The sequence below is a fragment of the Antedon bifida genome, chromosome 4, assembly GCF_963402885.1.
Source record: "Antedon bifida chromosome 4, ecAntBifi1.1, whole genome shotgun sequence".
Taxonomy (NCBI): domain Eukaryota; kingdom Metazoa; phylum Echinodermata; class Crinoidea; order Comatulida; family Antedonidae; genus Antedon; species Antedon bifida.
This window is the reverse complement of record NC_136229.1, coordinates 9,434,703-9,456,039: the sequence shown is the minus strand read 5'-3', so window position 1 is coordinate 9,456,039 and position 21,337 is coordinate 9,434,703. Positions and strand designations below refer to the sequence as shown.

General features: G+C 34.2%; 2 protein-coding genes across 5 annotated transcripts in view; one reads left to right on the top strand and one right to left on the bottom strand.

Annotated features, from left to right (window-relative positions):
• Nucleotides 1-21,337, bottom strand: part of LOC144839162 (uncharacterized) — a 304,410-nt gene that overhangs the window by 108,818 nt on the left and 174,255 nt on the right. The gene's annotated exons all lie outside the window — the stretch shown is intronic.
• Nucleotides 1,662-19,822, top strand: LOC144839479 (uncharacterized). 4 transcript variants are annotated; one of them, XM_078694854.1, is made up of 5 exons: nucleotides 1,662-1,786; nucleotides 7,781-8,166; nucleotides 17,254-17,322; nucleotides 17,959-18,042; nucleotides 18,662-19,822. In XM_078694854.1, exons 2-5 carry the CDS (start codon nucleotides 7,900-7,902, stop codon nucleotides 18,671-18,673), a joined length of 432 nt encoding a protein of 143 aa, XP_078550980.1. In that variant the 5' UTR covers nucleotides 1,662-1,786; nucleotides 7,781-7,899; the 3' UTR covers nucleotides 18,674-19,822. The 4 variants fall into 4 exon arrangements, with proteins under 4 accessions (XP_078550980.1, XP_078550978.1, XP_078550979.1 ...); XM_078694852.1 differs by lacking the exon at nucleotides 1,662-1,786 and adding an exon at nucleotides 7,476-7,556; XM_078694853.1 differs by lacking the exon at nucleotides 1,662-1,786 and adding an exon at nucleotides 7,476-7,574.

The following is a 21,337-nucleotide window of genomic DNA, read 5'->3' as shown; positions in this document are numbered from 1 at the left end:
ACAAATACATGTTTCAGGAGGATACTTTATGTTAAAAGTGAAAATTATTTTAAATTTTACCCCGATAAAATTGATTCAATTACCAGGTTGAAGTATGGTGGAAACACTACTATATGGCATAATAAATGTACTCATGTAGAACACAGTCAGTTCTACCAAGTTTAGAGGTGTGCCAACATTTAAAATAAGTGGAAACATGACTTTTTCAATAGTAAACTCATTACCAACATTATAAATAAAATTTAAAAAAAGATGGGAATGCAAGTAAATATAAGATTCATAGTCTTCATTATGCACAATGATGTTCTACTATCACATATTAAAATATAAAACAATCATATAGCCTTTAATGAATTTACATGTAGGTCTATCCAAATAAATTTAAATAAAAGGGTCGTAATATGTCTTCGTCTCTAGTTCGTGGAAAATGAAGTTAGGATCCCATCATTTCAACAACAAAAAATATTCAAATTATCCTGCCAGTTTGCGTTCAAGAGTACAACCTGCTTAGTTTTAAATACGACTACTGCTTTTTATACACATAACTTGGATTTCTGCAAAAAAAAAAAATCTCTGTAATAATGTACTTTAATTACTGTAATAATCTAGGCATAGATTATGTTGACCGATCGACTGTACAGTACTACCATAAGTCCTCTAGGTGGATACAACTTATTTCTTGTCTACAAAGTGTACAGTAGTATGCTAATAGTACTATTATTGGATTAGGTAGTTGGAGTAGTTTGGAGAGATACATCTATTTATAAGAGAGTACTTTATATTTATAGATATAATACCAATAGGTACAATGTATTGGGATGCAATTCAACAGTTATGAATAAAAAAAACTCTGTATGCTTTTTTTTTCTAGCTGTGAAATATAAAATTGTTAATTGAAAAAAAAAATTTAGGGTGATCATCCCAGTATTTACAGTCTAAATTTGATCTTTATGCAACAATAGAAATAAACGATTTTTAAATTAACAGGTATAAAAGCAAATTGGAAGCCCTACGTACTCTGTATTTTGAAGGAAATAAGCATAATAGCAAATAAAGCCTTGACCACAGGATGTAATTCACTATTTGGAATCAGTAGTACACGACTGTACTTATGTGTTGGACCATAATGTGGTCTAGGTTGACGGGCCAGGAATGATGGTAGTGCCAGTATACAGTGTAGTTTAGCCTCAAGGCAATACCATGTAGCTGGATTAGCTTGGAGAAATACAGTAGAGATTTCATGAGACTTGGTGTGTGATGATTCAGTATGATAATTTGTGCTGTGAAAAAAAAATGGAATTACTGTATGAAGAAAATATTGTAACATATAACAAGGAAGTTATACTATAGTATAATTAAGGGGTAACCGTAAAATATATAATAATAATAAATGTAATGGGAATTACTAATATTATGTATACAATACAATATTACAGTTAAATTCATAGGCCTATTTTATTATTATTATAAGGAAATCTGTTTTAGAATGAGAAAATATATATTTATTATGCCCTGCTAAAAAGGTAGATGAGCTACTAAACTAATTACGTAATTCGTATAATCAATAACAATAATTGACTAGAAGGCCTAAAAGCGGCGGAAAACACCTATCTATTCTTGCATGACAGTACGAGGGGGTTTTACATCATTGTAAATTGTCAACAGACACTGTGCTACAAACAGTGTACTGTGTGTTAAAAGTAGGCCTACAGCATTTAGGCAAACAACAACGTGTATGACTTGCTATAGTTTTACAGATAACACCTAGGGACAGTAGCAGAATCGGGTGGGTTGGTAGGTCATTTGGATCGTTCTATTATTAATCAGCAGGTAGGTCATTTGAAATACTAGAGTATTATCAAAACTGATTACTGTGTACGTTTTCTTACTAAGATTGTAACATGTAGAAGCGGCATACGGCTTAAATCATAAAGAAAATACAGTGCATGTTACCGTTAAAATATAGGCTTAAAAATGAGGCATGTACGAGTTGGTGTGGGTACGAGTTGGTTGAGGTACGAGTTAGCCAAGTTGGGAATAGGTACGAATTATTTTGGGTACGAGTTGACCACTTCTAGTCTAGTACTGTAGGACCAGGCCTACTCTTCGCGATACATCGCGTTAGCGCCCACACGTTGAGCCTTGATTTAGTTTGCTTAGCTAGGTGTAAATGCTAAGCCTACATTTTAAAAGTTGTATACTTGTATACTGTATTTCTTTATGATTTAAGTCATAGGCTGCTACTACAAGTTAAAATAATTATTATTAGTAGTAAGAAAACGTATAATACTGTGTAGTATTTCTAATATGCTACCCTCTAATAATAATGGAACGATCCATTTTATGATCCGGGTTTTCTAGTTCCATTTTGAAACTAGAAAAGTCAGATATTGATAACTGAGTTTTCTAGATCTAGAAAACTCAGATATATCTGAGATCTGAGTTTTCTAGACACCCTTGTTATCTCTATAGTATACTACGGTATACAAGTGACGGTTGTGTAAATTAGGGTGGGTGAACTATTTCTGTTGTGGACTGTATACCAAGTATACTGTACTAGCCTTTTATTTTATACTGTACCTCACTTTAAGTAAGACAGGGATGATTTATGACAAGCCAACATTCCTAAGAACCCAAAGCTATGACCTTATAGATTATTACCATGGAAACCTGCCCTCTCTCTTAGGGCCTGTTTCTGCTGCAACTGCTCAAAATACGGTATAAAAATACGGTATAAAATACGGTATTTTTTATACCGTATTTTTTAGTACCCCGTTTCTGCTAACAATACTTCTTGGGTGGTCGTGTTAAATTTCATCTTTTTTACCCAAATTGCCATTCATTTATTTGATCGATAATTAAAAGTCGCAATAAAGGAAGTTTTACGTCTCACTTTCAACAGCCTAGCCCTAGTGATAGAGATGTTGTGAGAGCACAGAAAACATCGTAATGGGGACAATTAATTCGTTCCCTCCCCGAGTTATTGTATTTTGCAATGTTGTACTGCTTTCGCAGGCTCTTCAGCTTTGAGTTTACTTGCTTTGGAGACAAGTTTATTCCATACTCCTGCTTTATTTTTTTAGAAATGTCTTTATAAATGTGGTTGTCCCTTTTATTACCTTTTAGTTGGTCAGACATTTTAGCTTCCCCACACACATTTATTTAGTAAAACTGTGACGTATTCGCTCCACATTTTCGCCGAATATATTTATACATGTGTGTAAAGCAGCTAACAGCGACAGACAATAAAAACACGAATGGTGACCTTTTGTCATGTTAAAAAAAAATACGGTATTTTTTATTGGCAGCAGAAACGGGTACAAAAAATACGGTATAAATTTGTAAATACCGTATTTTATCCACAAATTTTGTGGGGAAAATACGGTATACAAAATACGGTATATTTTTTATGAGCGCAGTTTCTGCTGCCAAAAATATACCGTATATATACGGTATTCAAAAAATACCGTATAATATACGGTATTTAGTTGGCAGCAGAAACAGGGCCTTAGAAGATATGATAATTAGCTAAAGAAACCACACTTCACCTTACTGTTATAAAGGAAGAACACCTATTTTTATTATACGGAATTTACATGATTGAAACAATGTTTAAAGGTTTTAGAAACAACAGAATTTTATAGGATCCACAGTCAAGTGAGTAATTTAACTTTAGTTACTTGTAGTTTCAGTATTATAATTGTAGATTAGAGATTTTATATATATTGATTTAAACCTCACCTAATCTTTGAGGGTATTATAAGGTTTAAAGTAAAGTAGATTCAATTAGGCATTTCAACTAATAATGATAACGTTGATCGAATGATTTATTGATGATATTGCTGGATTTATTGCATTTTATTATTTAGAATGTTTATTGTATTCCTTTATAGTTTACACGTTGGAATAAAGTTTGGGAACCATCGCTCTGACCTTTGACCTTTATTTTGTTTCGACGAGTTGAACTGACTGGTGAAAATTGCGTTACCGCTGACGCGCTTTACGACTCGACTTGAAACGCTAGGCTACACGCAAACAGCAACCAGTACAGTAAATTGACTGGGATTTATATTTATGGAAAACGAAGATATTTTACAATCTGATAGAATGGATAACGTCACTCCACAACACACAGATGAAGTCACATCATTGCCTGATGAATCAACGGCCACACGCCCTCACAGGGAACGTCAGCCAACTGCAAAAATGCTTTCAAGCAAAATTGAAGCTGCTTTTAACCACTTTTCACATCAGTGGCGGAAAACAGAACAATTTGTTAAGGAATTAAACGAAACACCTGACGATGACAAAGCAATCAAAGTAACGATTACAGAAGCCAAGCGGGCACTACAACACTATTCCGAAACTTGGACCGAACTGTCACGACTGTATGAACTAGACAAAACAAATGCATATAAAGATGAACTACTTCACCACAAAACCATATACCTAGACAACACTAATCAATTGAACAATATGATTATTAAAGCTAGCGAAAAAGCTAATGATATTTTATTAGAGACAAAGTCTCATGCATCTTCAACGAGCCATCGATCTCGGTCATCAAGATCGCCATCCTTATCATCAGTAATTAGTATGAAGGCCAATGCCAAGGGTGCCGCCGCTGCAGCCAAAGAAATGGCAGACTTTGAAGAGAAGGTTGCTCTACGAAAGGCACAAGCAGTCGCTGAGCAGGCAGCAGCAGAGGCCGAAGTAACGATCCTAAGGGCCAGACAGACTGCCGCCGCAGAACAGGCCAGATCGGCAGCCATTCTACGCGTGGTCGAAGAAGAAGAACTAACCAAACCTAACCTATTTTCACCGGATCACACATCCAACGACCATGTAAAGCGTACTATGGACGAAAACACTACAGCAGCAAACGCCATTTTAAGGCCTGAAGCACCAACATTTAACCTTTCAAAACTACCAACATCCCAACCTAATCAGTCTGCTCCAGCCACTCAACGAATTGATCTGACAAGGGAGATCACAGAATCATTAGCAAGGCAACGTCAACCTACCCACGAGCCAGATGTTTACAACGGAAATGCTCTAATGTTCAAACCGTGGTCAGCAGCCTTTGAGGCCATGGTTCACCAAGCTCGAACTCCGGCAACCCAGAAACTTGCATTCTTATCGAAATACACATCGGGAGAAGTTAAACAACTTGTAGACAGATTTCGTCATCGTTTCGTTACGGACCCGGAAACCGCCTATAACGAGGCGTGGAAAGAGTTACAAGAAAGATTCGGTAATAAAACACTGATAACATCAGAGATCTTGAAAACCCTTAGTGCTTTCCCACGATTTAGGGTAGAAGAAAACAAGAAACTGCGCGACCTCTCAGATCTTTGTAAAGACATACGGTCTCAGATGAAAGACCTTCCAGGACTTACAACTCTCGACTATCCACACAATCTCTTTCCTGTTCTCTCGAAGCTACCGAACGAAATTCATAATCAATGGAGAAAACGGGCTGCACACCTAAAAGGTGAAAGTGGTACATACCCGTCGTTTAGTAAATTCACAGACTTCCTATCTGAACAGGCCCGTATGAGGAATGATCTTGAAATTTACCCGATAGAGTTGGAACCCAAACCATCGGATGAGCTTCGCACACCGCCACCAGTGCGAGTGATGGCAACAGCCAAAAGAGAGCAACCGTCCAACAACAGTTGTGCCTTCCACGAGATGGAAGGGCATAAGATAGCAGATTGCATTACCTTTAGCCGTAAACCCATAGCAGAGAGAAAGCAATTCTGTATGCAGAAGGGGCTGTATTTTCGGTGCGGAGGAAGACATCGAGCACGAGACTGCGACTCAACAAATGTCAAGTGCAAGAAATGTCAATCTGAAAGACATGCATCATTTATGCACATAGAAGAAGCTGTCAAACAAGAGGACAAGACAGTGGCCGAACCAGTTGAAAAACCAAACGAAGAAGACAAGACAGTGGCCAAACCAGTTGAAACCCCTCGACCGTCCAAACTATGAGAAGACGGAGGTATATTCAGAGCGTCATTTCGACGATCGAGCATTCTCTACTTTTACGGAGCGCCATTTATGCCTTTATGAACGGATCCTATTTTTTAAAATTTCTAATCAATTAATTAAACTTATACACATCTCTATCCATTTAAAATGAGTGCATTTATAACTTCTATCCAAATTAAGGCGTGTCAACTTGTGGAATTTTCTATTATAAATATTGTTAAAACTGTCATCGTTTTTTACAATAGCTCTTGAAGTTGGTATATTTGAGAAGCTAGGGAGTCATAAGTGTAAAACTGTTCTGTTGCATGATTGGTCAAAACTTCTAAACAGTTTTAATCTCTTCTCTCCGACATTCTTCTTCCCTCCGTGCCTCCTCCCCGTCTCCAAACATTGATGCCTCGTGACTTTCGTTGAAAGAGGTTGTTTTTTTTTTTTGGGTCAACATGCCGAGGGTAAAGAGAAACACTCGTAAATCTCTCAAAAGATTACACGTTAAGGTAGGGAAATACCTGCCTAGGCCTTATTATAGAGAGGACTTCCCATTTAATTAGGCCCCTAGGCCTAGCTCTAGCCTAGTAGAGGCCTAGTTACGTAGTAGGGCTAGTTTCTAGTACTAGCCTAGGCCTAGGCTAGGTAGGCCAGGCCTAAGGTAGGCCTAACTAGGCCTAGAGGGCCTACTAGGCCTATATAAGCCTAGGCTAATAACTGCACCAAATGTGTATTGCACCAATAATTTAATGCCATTGTAGGGCTAGGGCGCCTAAGGCCTAGCCTACTAGGCCTATTGTGAATAAAGTTATATTGCCATGATGATCATTCATTTGCACAATTCTAGGCCTAATCAATTTGTATTGAAGCCTGTTTGGGCCACTAACTAGACCTAGGCTAGTAATTATATTTTAAGAGCTGTTACCCGAAGGCCACGTGGCTGCAAGATAATTATAATTAATTCCGTGGGCGCGCGGCCACTTAAATCTGGTGGACGACAAATAATTATAATTATCGACACGAGTGATGCGGCCATTGTGGTTCGACATCTAATACTGTACATTGTGTATTATTATTGTCTTGTAGGTATGTAAAGATAACTGGGTTATCTCATAAAGTAAATTGTCAGGAAGTAGAACGGAGATGAATCTACTTATTTAGAAATTATGTAGGAACGAACGATGAAGCATGAATCTATAAAAACAGTATTTTAAGGGATAAATCAATCTGTATGTTGCCGTAAATTATTATAAAATGTGACAACATAGGTAATGATATTATGTCTGGAGAGGAATGTTCGGGTAAACTACCAGTAGGGTAACAAATACTGTGAGCAATTACTTTATGTGTTGTTATAATTATTGGCACTATACTAGGACAAGTTATAATGTATACGGTACTGAGATAAGCCTATAGTGTATTTACTGTTCATTGATTCGATTCACATGCGTGAGATGAGTTCCGTTACTGTAATTTGTAGAGGGCGCACTTGTTGTTTACTTTGCTGTCAGGCCTAGATTATAATGCATAGTGTTAGGCATAGAGATGGGTATTACAGTACTATTGATGATGTATGGAATAATTATACGGTATTGTTATATGAGGGAAAGATATTTTTAATCAAGAATGTGTTTGTTAACATGTTGTTTTTGGTTATTAAGAAAAAGAAAGAGAATAATGTAAATTCTGCTAGTATGAGATTTCTACCATATCCACTGTAGTAGTAAGATAGCTGAATAAAGCATTGTGGTTCGATATCTAATACTGTACATTGTGTATTATTATTGTCTTGTAGGGTGCTGACCTCGTGCTGCTGTGACCTTCGATTACTGAACCTAACGCCCTCTAGCTATTAGTGCATATTGGGTGTAACATTTGGAGGCACTGCCCGGATTTATCGATAATATAAGCGTCATGGCAGAAGGTGCAGAACAAGCTGCGGCAGTGGTAGACAATGGGAACCAGAATGCAGATGTGGTCGTCAACGATGGTGACCAGATTGCAGATGGGGTCGTCAACAACGGTGACCAGATTGCAGATGGGGTCGTCAACAATGGGGACCAGATTGCCGCTCTGAAGCAAACATACGACATGCAGATAAAGGAAATGATGGCGGCCCACGAAAAGCAACTGGCATCTCTTGAGATATGCTTCAAAAAGACATTAAATCAGAAACCTACGGTAAGTGCTTGTGTGAGGAGGGGATACTTATAGTTATACGGTATTTGTTCTTTGTTCTTTTTCAATTTTATTTTTCTCTTTAACTTACTCCAATGCAAAATAATGTCAATGGTGATTGCAATCATTGCTCAAGTTATTATGATATAGATTTGTTTAATACTATATATAGTTCAGAAACGTCATCTAACTTTTCAATATTAAATCTAAATTGTAGAAGTTTAAATAATAAGTTTGATAAATTTTGTAACTTTATTCAGTCCTTAAATCATAGTTTTACTCTACTTGCCCTTACTGAAACTTGGATTAAGGATTCTACCGACACCAATCTTCTAAGCATTCCAAATTACAACCTTATTTTAAACAACAGGGAACATAAAAAAGGTGGTGGCGTTGCACTATACGTTTCAACTCATGTTGCCTTTAAAAGGAGATATGATCTCTCAAGCCTAATTACGTCAGCTGAATCAATTTTCATTGAAATTGAGAATAACTCTGGTAAAAATATTATTGCTGGAATTATATACCGTCCACCTGACACCAACGCTAACACCTTAAATATGGACCTATCATCAGTCATGAAAATTATTAATGAAGATAAAAAAATGGCATACTTAGCTGGTGATTTTAACATCAACCTTCTTAGTACAGATCAATATGTCCAGGATCACATTGATAATATTTTCAGTCATTCATTTCAGCCTGTTATTACTAATCCAACCAGAATTACCTTGCATAGCTCTACTATTATTGATAATATCTACTGTAATATTGAATCCTTGTATCCCTCTTTCACATCCGGAATATTTACTGTCGATTTATCTGATCATTTTCCCACATTTTGTATTAACTCATCCTTCCATATTAAAAAAAAACCACCTAAATTTATTAAGAAACGTATTTACAATGATAGATCTAAACAAGAATTCATTGAAAATGTAAATAACATAAGCTGGAATGAAGTACTTGAACAAAGTGATGTAAACATAGCTTTTTCTAGTTTTAATAACATACTTAACGATTGTATAAACAGACATTTTCCACTGCAAAATATTCGTACTCGAGCAAACAAGCTCAAATCACCTTGGATAACTGAAGGAATAGCCAAGTCAATCAAAACCAGGCAAAAGCTGTATGCTAGATATAAAGCTTCGTCATCACCTTCACATTGGAAAAAATATTGTTGTTATAGAAACAAACTAAATAGTATTATTAGATATAGTAAACAAGAGCACTATAACAAAGTATTTGGTAAATGTAAAGGTGATATGAAAAGTACATGGCGCGAAATTAATAATGTAATGGGTAGAAAAAGGAAAAATTCATTCCCAGCTAAACTAATAAATGGTCAATGTGAATATACAAATGACAATGAAAAAGCCGAAGCTTTTAATTCATTTTTCTCAAATATTGCAAATTCTTTTTCGAATACTCCATCCAATGGCAATGTTCAACCTTACAATGATTTCCTTCAGGGTAATTTTCCTTCATCATTATTTTTCAAACCTGTATGTGAACAAGAATTAGTAACATACATAAATAATTTAAAATCAACAGCTCCTGGTTTTGATAACATTGGTCCATATATACTAAAGATATGTCCATTGGCATTAGCTATACCACTAACATTCATAATGAACATGTCTTTAGTAAAGGGTGTGGTTCCAAATGCAATGAAAATTGCTAAAGTTGTACCCATCCATAAAGGTGGTGAGGTCTCAAATATCAATAATTATAGGCCCATCTCCATCTTGCCAACTATTTCTAAACTACTTGAAAGAATAGTTTATGATCAAACTATTTCATTTCTTACAAAGTTTAACATCCTCAGCAATTCTCAGTTTGGTTTTCGTTCCCATCATTCTACAATACATGCCATCCATCATTCAATCCATAATATTTTGTCTGCTATTGATAATAAACAATTTACTGTAGGAGTTTTTATTGACCTGTCAAAGGCTTTTGATTGTATTTCTCATGATATTTTAATTAATAAGTTACGTTTCTATGGTATAAGAGGTATACCACTTAAGTGGTTCGAAAATTATTTAAGTAACAGACATCAATATATATCAATCAATGATATTGTCTCTGAGCTGCGGCCAGTTTCGTGTGGTGTTCCACAGGGATCCATCCTCGGTCCGCTTTTATTTCTGTTATTTATTAATGATTTAAATTATATTAGTGATTGTGCTGAAATTGTTATGTTTGCAGATGATACAAGTTTATTTATTAATCATAAGGACATCTACCAAGCTATTATTTTAATGAATCAAGAACTTACTAAAATTGCAAACTGGTTAAAATCAAATAAGCTTTCGTTAAATATTAAAAAAACCAAATTTATTATTTTTCGTTCAGTTAATAAACTAATCCCCCCCAACATTCCTAAATTATATTACGGCATCAGCGAAATTGAAAGAACTAAAGCAACAACATTTCTTGGCATTTTTATTGACGAATACTTATCTTTTATTTCTCATATTAATACAATTTCATTAAAACTATCAAGAGTGGTCGGTGTCCTCAATAAACTTAAACATGCCTTGCCTTCCTCCGTTTTACTATTAATTTATAAATCACTTTTTTTGCCACATTTAATTTATGGTATAACCGTTTGGGGTTTTACTTCAAAAATTAATTTAAACCGTATTTATATTTTGCAAAAAAGAGCTTTAAGATCAGTTTATAATGTTCATTACCTCCACCATTCTGCTCCTCTTTTTGTCTTATCTAATTCACTTAATATTTACGACTTACTTACAAAAAATGTTGCTTTATTTATGTTTAAATTCAAACATAATCAACTGCCCAGAATTTTTGATACTTATTTTCAAACTTTTAGTTCAGTTCATAATTATAATACCAGAAATAAATTTGATTATGCTTATGATTGTTTTAATACGGAGGTTGGCAAGCATGATATAACTTTTCAAGGACCAAAAATTTGGAATTCTTTACCAGATGAAATTAAAATTATTAATTTTATATCTTCATTTAAGTTCAAACTACATGAATACCTTGTTTCTACTATTATTGTTTAAGTTGATCATATATCTGTCTTAAGTTAGATAATAACTGCATTTGTTAAGTTAAATGTCTTTTTTGTTCATTATTCATATATTATATATATTTCTTACCTTACCTTATTTTTAATTATGTTGCCTGGACCCCACATTTTAAAGCTTAAGCTTCCAGTGGGGTACCCCTTTTTCTCATTTATTATCTATTATTTCTAGAAAATGTTAACTGTATTTTGTTTTTATTTGAGAAATAAAAATTATTGATTGATTGATTGAAGATGATTAAATTACAAAATTGCATATCCAAAAAGTGACAGGCCAGATAGGGGAGCCAGGTCAAAAGGAACGCCTGGGATTTAATAGCCTAATTCATCAACTGGAGGTAGGAATCAAGAAAGGGTATGATGAAGAGGAGCTGGTGGCAGGAGTAATTAGGGCGATAGTGCCGGGCTCACCGCTAAGAAGTTATTTAGAAGGGCGACCATCACTTCAGCTTCCACGGCTACGGAAGATCCTAAGGTCCCACTACCAGGAAGAAAATGCTACCAAGTTATTCACAAAACTCTCAACGGCTGCCCAGCTACCAAAAGAGACGCCACAGGCATTCTTACTTCGGATGCTGGACCTAAAACAGAAGGTTAATTTTGCTTCTCATGAAGCAGAATCAAGCTTAACATACGACGAGAAACTGGTGGAGAACATGTTCCGCCATGTGCTCCTAACAGGGTTTCAGGATGAGGAGGTTAGGTCCGAGATGGCACCACATTTAAAAGGCAAAGCAAATGATGAGGAACTAATGGAACGTATAAATGAAGCTGTGGGAAATCATGAAGAAAGACTTACCAAATTGAAGGCGAGTAGACTAGCCAAAGTTTGTATGGTGGAGACCGAAGCTGTCCCTACCACCACTAAGGAACGAAAACCGGACAAATTTGAGACTTTGAAAGCAGAGATCCATGAATTATTACATGCTGGCCTATTAAAGATTGAAGAAAGTAGCAGACGAGACAGAGGCCCATCAGAAGCTAATGCCAGACAACCACGAAGAAGAGGGTGCCAACAGTGTGCAGATGAAAATAAGGGTGACACCTGTGATCATTGTTTCAAATGCGGGAGCAATGAGCACTTTTCCCGCGGATGCCGGAAGGCGGGAAAGGGAAAAGGTTACTGCCGAGGGACAAGCAGTAACCCACCATACCTCCAGTAAGTCCCAGAGACAACACAACCAACATACTATTCAAGCAATCACATCAAAGAGGCAAGGGAAAGTGTCAAAATTGGTTGGAAATCGATGTTTAATCTTATTAATATTATCATTATATTGTCATCATCCTGCCTATTATTTATGACATCATAATCATTTAAAATCATTATCAATATTGTCAGTAGTAAACAGCATGGTTCATAGCCAATGTACTTTGTACCATTTTGTGTCAATAAGCATGTTACATTTGATGGTTTTAAAATCAATGTGTTAATATTATAATTTTTACATTACAAAAAATCAGAAATATTGTAAAAGTATTTTGTTCAGTGAAATTCTGAGTAGGATTTAATTATCAACATTATTACCATATTTGGCTATTTACAAATAATAATAATATCATTTTTGGATAATCATCACTGTAATTGTCTATAAACACACGATACCATTTGGATAAACTTATTTCCATATTTGGCTATTAGTATATCCCACAAGGCCCCACCACAGAAAGCTGAAAACATTATTGGATGCAACTATACAGTATTCAAATACATGATTGCTAAACAAAAAAATAATTATATTATTTCTTAATTTGTAGCAACATACTAGAAACTCGCACCATTTAGTTTTATTTATTTATTTTAATTTTAATTCAAATTCTCACAGGCACATAAATAGAAATATAAAATAAACCATGACATTAAACTTAGCACTAACAAATTATATTTTCTATGTACAGTACTATAAACTCTATACAACTGCATGTTTCAATATTATTATTTTTCTTTATGTTGTAATTTAGTATACCTTACATCTGTTATCACTACGTATAAACATATGTTAGTTATTTTTTGTCAAATTCTGCATGAGTTCCACTTACATGTAAACCTGTTTTATTTACCTTTGACATTCTTAAAGGAGGGAATCCAGTCTCAGCCACCCAAGCCGGTAAGTAGACACACATATGCCCACTCTTCATACGGACCTCTTACTCATCTTCGGGTTTTGAAAAATTATAGTGTTTTTCGGCATGCATGATGTACGAGATTTATTAGTTTTGATAACGTCACGGTGAAGAATTCATATTAATGGAATCAGATAGAATAGAAACTATCACATCATCATCAATGTATTTACTGTAGTTTAATCATGACAACTGGTTGGGTATTGTAGTTGGTTTATAATTAATTCACTATACTGGCTTTGGTATAGCACTCTATCCCATAAAGTATAACATACTGAACTCCTATCTCATAAAGGGTGACATACTGAACTCCTATCTCATAAAGGGTAACATACTGAACTCCTATCTCATAATGGGTAACATACTGAACTCCTATCTCATAAAGGGTAACATACTGAACTCCTATCTCATAAAGGGTAACATACTGAACTCCTATCTCATAAGGTAATATACTGAACTCCTATCTCATAAAGGGTAACATACTGAACTCCTATCTCATAAAGGGTAACATTAACGGCTTAAAATAATCTTTGTAACACCCCCTATTTAGGGGATAATTTCCCATTAAAATGAACTAGGAGCGATATGTGTGCTATCATAACGGCCGTATTAAGGGTAAACTTTTGGTCCTGGAGTTGTCATATTAATACAGGTTGTACTGTATGAACATTTAATATACTTTATAACAGTTTGATCAATTATTATTAATAACATTAACATGTTTCATAATGGTGTTGATTATGAAATTACAAAAAATATATTGATAACATTAGTTTTAGTCTTATAATATTTTCTAATATCATTTATACAAAATACATAATATTTTAGCCTATAATTATTTTAATATGTTTCATTTGTAATATGCTTCCATTGAGATCAGTGCTACTAAATCAACAAAGACATTTAGTATATTTTATATATGTATGTGGCCCCTTCATTCAGAGATGATGTCATGGTGTCCTATGACCTCTGCCCCCACCCAAAAAAACCCTCTATTACTGAATAGTGTTCTATTCTCTATAGTTTAATGCAGGCTTTGTATTGACTTACATATCAAATTGATAGCAGAAGATATTTTAAACCTTCATTACATTTACTAACTATATATTTCTTCCCGTCGTCTTGTGCGGTTAAGGACTACCGTAGGTCCAATGTAGACAAAATGCTTGTGTGCACTTTAAAGAACTTAGTACATCTTTCAAGACGAGTAGGGGGTTACCCCGGTGTACTAGTTCACACTCAGCCACTGTGAGTAGGCTACTGGGCCCTCTGGGAGAACAGTCCTTGATTGAAGAGGTCACACAGTATAAAGAAGAAACAAAAACTGGTTTTAAACAAAATGTTAAAAATCAAAACAATATATCTGTATACCATATCTATACAACTGTTTGTGGTTCTAGTTTTGTATTTCCAGTATTTTGTTGATGTTTCTATTAAAGACACTAGACCTGCAATTTTTGACTTTTTGTAAAAATAATGCAACTATATAACTTTACAAACATGAAACCAGGTCATTTCTTGTCTTAAATGTGCGTTACTTATTATATAAAGTGAAAAACAATGCACTACCTAAGTAGGTCACGTCGAAAGTTCTCTTGTATGTTTCTAAGCCTAACTTAGTTAGGCTTAGTTTTGTAGGCCAAGGTGGTGAAGAGCGGACATTGTACGCTAGCTATAGGCTTAGCCTGACGTCCCATTGCTAAATTAATTGTCTTTCCTTTTTTGGCAGAATCTATTAAAATAAATTGGAGAAGACCTGGTATTTTCATACCCTTTCATTCAATCGGTCGAAGTGTGTGCATTACATCTCAATATGAAAATATCAATTCGTGCGCGATATATATTGGGATTTATAACGGGATGCTAAAATTATTAGAATCGACTTATTTTTTACTTTTTTAACCGTTTAAAGACAAGGAAATATCGCAATAGGTCCATATAATATGTGTGTGTAACCTTAAATTAGGTCAAAGAAACATAGGGCTAGTGTCTTTAATTACAGTCTGGAGAATCTAATTTTTAAATTTACGTTGTTTTATTTTGATCAAATAAACTACTAGACTTTGTTTGAAATTTAAAGTTCAGATCTTGATGTGGCTTGCCTTGATTGCTATCACAGCAACGGATGTGTATCATATCGCTAAAAGCAACTATAAATAATTTATGCAGCTACCAGGAAAGTGTTTGTTAATTCATATTAATCAAAGTACTGCAATGAAGATACTGTTAGGATAATAATTATGAATTATGATATGTTAAGATAAACAATGGACTAATTATAATAATTCAAAAGCCTTCGTTCGTTATTGAATAAAATCTGTTGAGAATTAACGGTTAAGAAAAGTTTGTCAGTACCAATAACAAAACTAAATTAAACAATATTTATATTATTAAAATTCTTATTTTTACCAACTGACTTTTGAAAAATGTAAATTGCAATTTAAGCTACAACTTTACTGTATTTAAAGATGAGTTTTCCCTGAAAATTATGAAAAATAAGGATTTATAAAAGCAAACTTTTTGGCCATTTTACAGTTTTTAAAGTTATTCAATTCCATATTAAAAAAAAAACAGACTATATTTTTAAAGATATCATATAAGTGTTTGTTGAATCAAATCTTCCAAACATTATTAAACCAACTTTAGAAAGTTTCATTACAAATGATAACGTGTCATAAATCTGGTAGTTAGTTTGGAATGTAATGACATAATAGAGTAAAAAAAGCCTAAATAATAATCATAACGTATAGGTTTAGGCCTAAAAGCTGTTCCCACTAGGATGTAACGCAAGAATGTGAGTGAGTTGACCAATCACAAGCGACAGTTTGGACGATCCATCGCATCGTGATTGGTCAAATTACATGTGTTGTGCTCACGTACTTGCGTTGCATCCAAGTAGGAACCAAGAATATGATATTAATATTAATAATAATTCAAAATTATTGTTCAAATTTGCATTAAGGGTTTTATTTTAGGATTTTAGCATGTCACTTTTAAACCTTTATGTATTTGCAACAATTTCTATTTTTTCCTTGTGTTTTTTAACTTCTAGTATATTGTATGGTATATTGTATCAACTGCACATATATTAAATTGTGTGTTTATTTTTGTGCTATAATTATGATTTTTTTTTTAATATAATTTATTTTTCTTTTTTTTTAAATTTCTTTTCTAATGGTCTTAAATGTTTATAAAGTTTTTAGTTGTCAAATATTTAAATTTCTTTGATGTGACAGGGATGGGTGAGTGAAAACATTCTTCTAAAATAGTATTATTTGTGTGCCTCTCTTGTTGAGAAATGGATTATTTGCAGCTGTGCAAACTACTTTAATTATTACCTCTATATAGTGCATGGATGGGATGGACCTATTCTCATTCCTCAGCAATATCTGCACATGTTGTGTATAAAGAGTTATTTTAATCATTTTTTCAGTTATTGTGTGTGATATTAATTTTATATCGAATATAATAATTTGTTAAGCCTTAAAAATAATCCTTTTTTTTTTTACTGTACTTTTAATCTTTCCTTGTAATATGGAATATAAATAAATTGATGTTAATATTAGTTCAAAGAAGTGATAACTATGATTTTAGTGAAATATTCGAGCATATTCTATTGCTTGTTTTTTACATTTTGTAGATGAAAATCCAGTACTAATAATATAAGATAATAATAAGATAAGGCAATATGATATAATGATAATATTACTAAAAATTATTTTTAAATTAATATGTTAATGTTTACTAAACCATTTAACATCATGTAAAATAAAATGAGAAGTCATCTACCACAAAAACTACTTTATATTCTACTAGTGCTTCTATTACAATTACTTTCAGTTTGTTTTTTTAATCAAAATGAGTTTACTAGTATTTGGTATGTTCCATTGTTGTTGCAGGGAGGTCAGCCAGCTGATTGGAGATCAGGAGCTTTTTCTGGACAGTTTGTGGCACCTAATCAACAAATGGTATGTCTCATTTCCTACATAATTTCTGAATTCACAGTTTTGTAGATATAACAAAATAATAATAATTAATATATAGCTTATTTCCTATGATCCTTTTGTCATGTAAATGTATTTGTAAAATAAAGTTAAAATGATTTAAAAGCCTCCCTTCGTTCGTCGTTAAGGATCAATTCAATATAACAAAATAGATAAATTTATACAAAGAATGATTTTATAAAGTATAAATATTGGTCCTGCCCCGCATTGAATGCATTACAATGACATGGGAATTGTACTGTACGTGCCATTTTGCGGAAAGGTGCGAGACATTGCATGAAATGCATGCAAAAATTTGCGGCTGCATATTCCTGAACTGTGCAATGATGCGCACCATGGCTGCAGCCGTGCATGTTATTGTAGGAAATGACACAAATTTCACGACTAGTTCATGACACAGGTGATAATAATTTGTGCATACTTTACGCTGGTTTTTTAGGTAATAGGTTGCCCATGCAGACCATGTGACCTAGGGTATGGTGCGTAAACTATGGCACAACATTGAATGTGAAACAGTGTGGACAAAAATGTGTGTTAGTGTGAACGGGACATAACTAATCAATATATATATAACAAGTGTTGAATACTTCTTTATTTTAGGGAATGAGAACAGGTATGGCATACAATGCAGCAGGAGCACAGCAAATACATAGACCACCAACACAGCAAAATACAGATCCATTTGTAAGTAGTCTATCCACAATCCACAAAGTGCCACATAAATAAGCGCCACAGTCTAGTAAGCGCCACAGTCCAGTAAGCGCCACAGTACAGTAAGCGCCACAGTCCAGAAAGCGCCGCAGTCCAGTAAGCGCCGCAGTCCAGTAAGCGCCACAGTCCAGTAAGCGCCACAGTCCAGTAAGCTCCACAGTCTAGTAAGCGCCACAGTCCAGTACGCACCACACAAGTAAGCAGTCATGCCAGTAAGCGCCGCAGTCTAGTAAGCGCCATAGTCTAGTAAGCGCCGCAGTCCAGTAAGCGCCTCAGTTCAGTAAGCGCCGCAGTCCAGTAAGCGCCACAGTTCAGTAATCGCAACAGTCCAATAAGCGCAACAGTCCAGTAAGCGCCACAGTCCAGTAAGCGCCACAGTCCAGTAAGCGCCGCAGTCCAGTAAGTGCCGCAGTCCAGTATGTGCCAAAAATTCAAAGTTTTTTTTATTAAAATTGACAATTTTATTTTTTTAAAGTAATTATTTACCAATTATTATATGCTGTAGATGCCTTTATTTTTATAAATGTTTGATTCAATTTTGATAAAGTGAGAAATAAATTTATTTTTTAATATACTTTTTTTATATTTGCAGGGAAGTCTGTGAAGCTAACTGACAAATCAAGATATATATATATATATATATATACACAAGTTAGCTCTTTTAAGAACTAAACATATTCATCTGAAAAAGAAGAAAATATAAAAATATTTAATCATAGCGACATTAAAAATATCAGAAATATCATAATTTACAGGATGTAGCAAAATGGTTTTTAGTTAATAATATTTGTTACCAATGAATTATAAACATTGTAATTGTCACCCAAAATCATTGTTTTCCTCACAAATTTTCAGAAGAGGAAATATATCTTAAAACAACATAATTATATTAAATCATTTTATATGGATAGAGTTACAATTAATTTAATGTAAACAATTAAAATTGTAATTGAGTTGTTTAAATATCTGAGAGAAATCCTCCTGTTGTCGATCATGCTAGTAATTCTGTAGAAAGTGAGTTTATATTTTTTATCTGGAGATGTGAATTACATTGTATATTATATAATTTTGTTATATAAAATGTTGGTTTAGATCAACAAATTATTCGTGTGTTTATACTATGATGCTAACACAATACATTGTAAAATGGAAATATGAATACATGTAACAAATATGTATTTCATAATAAATGAAAGAGTAAAACTAAAACATAAATGCATTTATTTAATTAATTTGTTTTTCATATTAAAATGAAATTAAAATTAAAGAGATACATACATTTTATAAATTTATATTTCATAACAAATGAAATAGTAGTTAAAATATTAAAAGGACAACCATAGGACCCAAGAAAGTGTCCCTTTAATTGGGGGTGTCCCCTAAATAGGGGTGTCCCAAAGGAGGGGGGTTCAACTTTATGTAATAGTACAGGAAAACTATGAATTATGGTTGAAAAAATTGCAACAGAATTTATTTCACCACAATGCATTTCTATAAGGTCCCTATATGAACATATTAAAAGTCTAGAAAAATCCAGGTAGGGGAAATAGGTTTTTTTAAACAAAATGGCCGCCAATGTCGAAAATGCCTAAAAAAGGACAAAAAAAACATAAATAGTAGATCTAATTACCACTTTATAGCGGTTTTTACAATGATTTTTATATTTCTTTACAGTTTCGAAGATCTGAACTACAATATACACATTATTTTAAGTGTTGTTAATTAGAAAATGGCCGCAAAACAAATGTTTAAGTATCTAGATATATCCCTATTGTTATAATATATAAAACGCAGTCCTTCCTATGCTTAATGCATAGTATTACGGTGTCTAATAATAAGTCAGTTCATTTACATTTGTACTGTTATAACAATATATTACAACATTGGTGGTGCCAGTGGGGAGGGGTATGGGATGGGAGATCATATGGGAAGGGTGAGGGAGTCTGTCCGCCCCCCCCCCCCCCTCCCCTCTCCGCAATTGGCTATATTCGGGAGTATATGTAGACAATATGATGATATTTCCTAATATAAAAAACAATACCCCATTGAGTGCTGTTTCAAGGATTTTCATTTTTAAAAGTGACTAAAACTACCCTTTACTGGTATAATATTGTCGGAACTTCTTGGTGCGCTCCCATTGATGGCCCAGCCAATAAGACATCATTTTGAATAACCTACACCACCGCACCCCTTTCTCCGCCCCCATCGGACATCATTTTGAATTTATTTCGTTGAATGTACGCCCCGCCACATGCATATTATACATAATATTGTGTTTTAACACATCTCTATTTGTAATAGAATTCACTGAATGACATGATGGTGTTGTATTTGTTCATATCTAAAGGGTGTATTTATTTGATTATACATGTTACCACATTACACCCACAAAAATAAACGCCTCTCCGAATAAACTCCTCACGACGATTACGCTCCCACTACCCTCCTTAAAAATCAACCACCAAGGGCATTTATTCAAATAAATGCGGTAATTTCACTTTCATCTTGTCAGTATCTCATCCTCCATCTATTGGTGGGGAATTGAGCATGTGCTGATGCCGTGGCATTCTTAAAAAATAGTGGAGCAGCAGTCCAAACCATATTTTTTGCAACTGCAATTCATTTTACTACAACCTTATTTACAGGTACATCTAATCAACTTTAATAGTTTCTCTGGTGCTGGTAGTAAATTTGTCATCAATACTTTCCATCCCTAGTCTGTGGGTTGAAGAGTATTTCCTATCCACTGCTATACCTGGTAATAAAGACTCACGATTATATATGTTACCACATTACACCCACAAAAATAAACGCCTCTCCGAATAAACTCCTCACGACGATTACACGCCCCCACTACCCTCCTTAAAAATCAACCACCAAGGGCATTTATTCAAATAAATGCGGTAATTTCACTTTCATCTTGTCAGTATCTCATCCTCCATCTATTGGTGGGGAATTGAGCATGTGCTGATGCCGTGGCATTCTTAAAAAATAGTGGAGCAGCAGTCCAAACCATATTTTTTGCAACTGCAATTCATTTTACTACAACCTTATTTACAGGTACATCTAATCAACTTTAATAGTTTCTCTGGTGCTGGTAGTAAATTTGTCATCAATACTTTCCATCCCTAGTCTGTGGGTTGAAGAGTATTTCCTATCCACTGCTATACCTGGTAATAAAGACTCACGAAATGAAATTTTGCAGCAAGGGAATAGATTTGCTTTGCAACTTTCTCAAAGAAAAGTAGGCTGTCTAAAGTCTCCATTG

Coding starts and splice junctions, on each gene's coding strand:
- LOC144839479 (XM_078694854.1), top strand. CDS start 7,900: ATGGCAGAAGGTGCAGAACAAGCTGCGGCAGTGGTAGACAATGGGAAC. Junction 8,167..17,253: donor CATTAAATCAGAAACCTACG/GTAAGTGCTTGT, acceptor TTGTTGTTGCAG/GGAGGTCAGCCAGCTGATTG. Junction 17,323..17,958: donor TGGCACCTAATCAACAAATG/GTATGTCTCATT, acceptor TCTTTATTTTAG/GGAATGAGAACAGGTATGGC.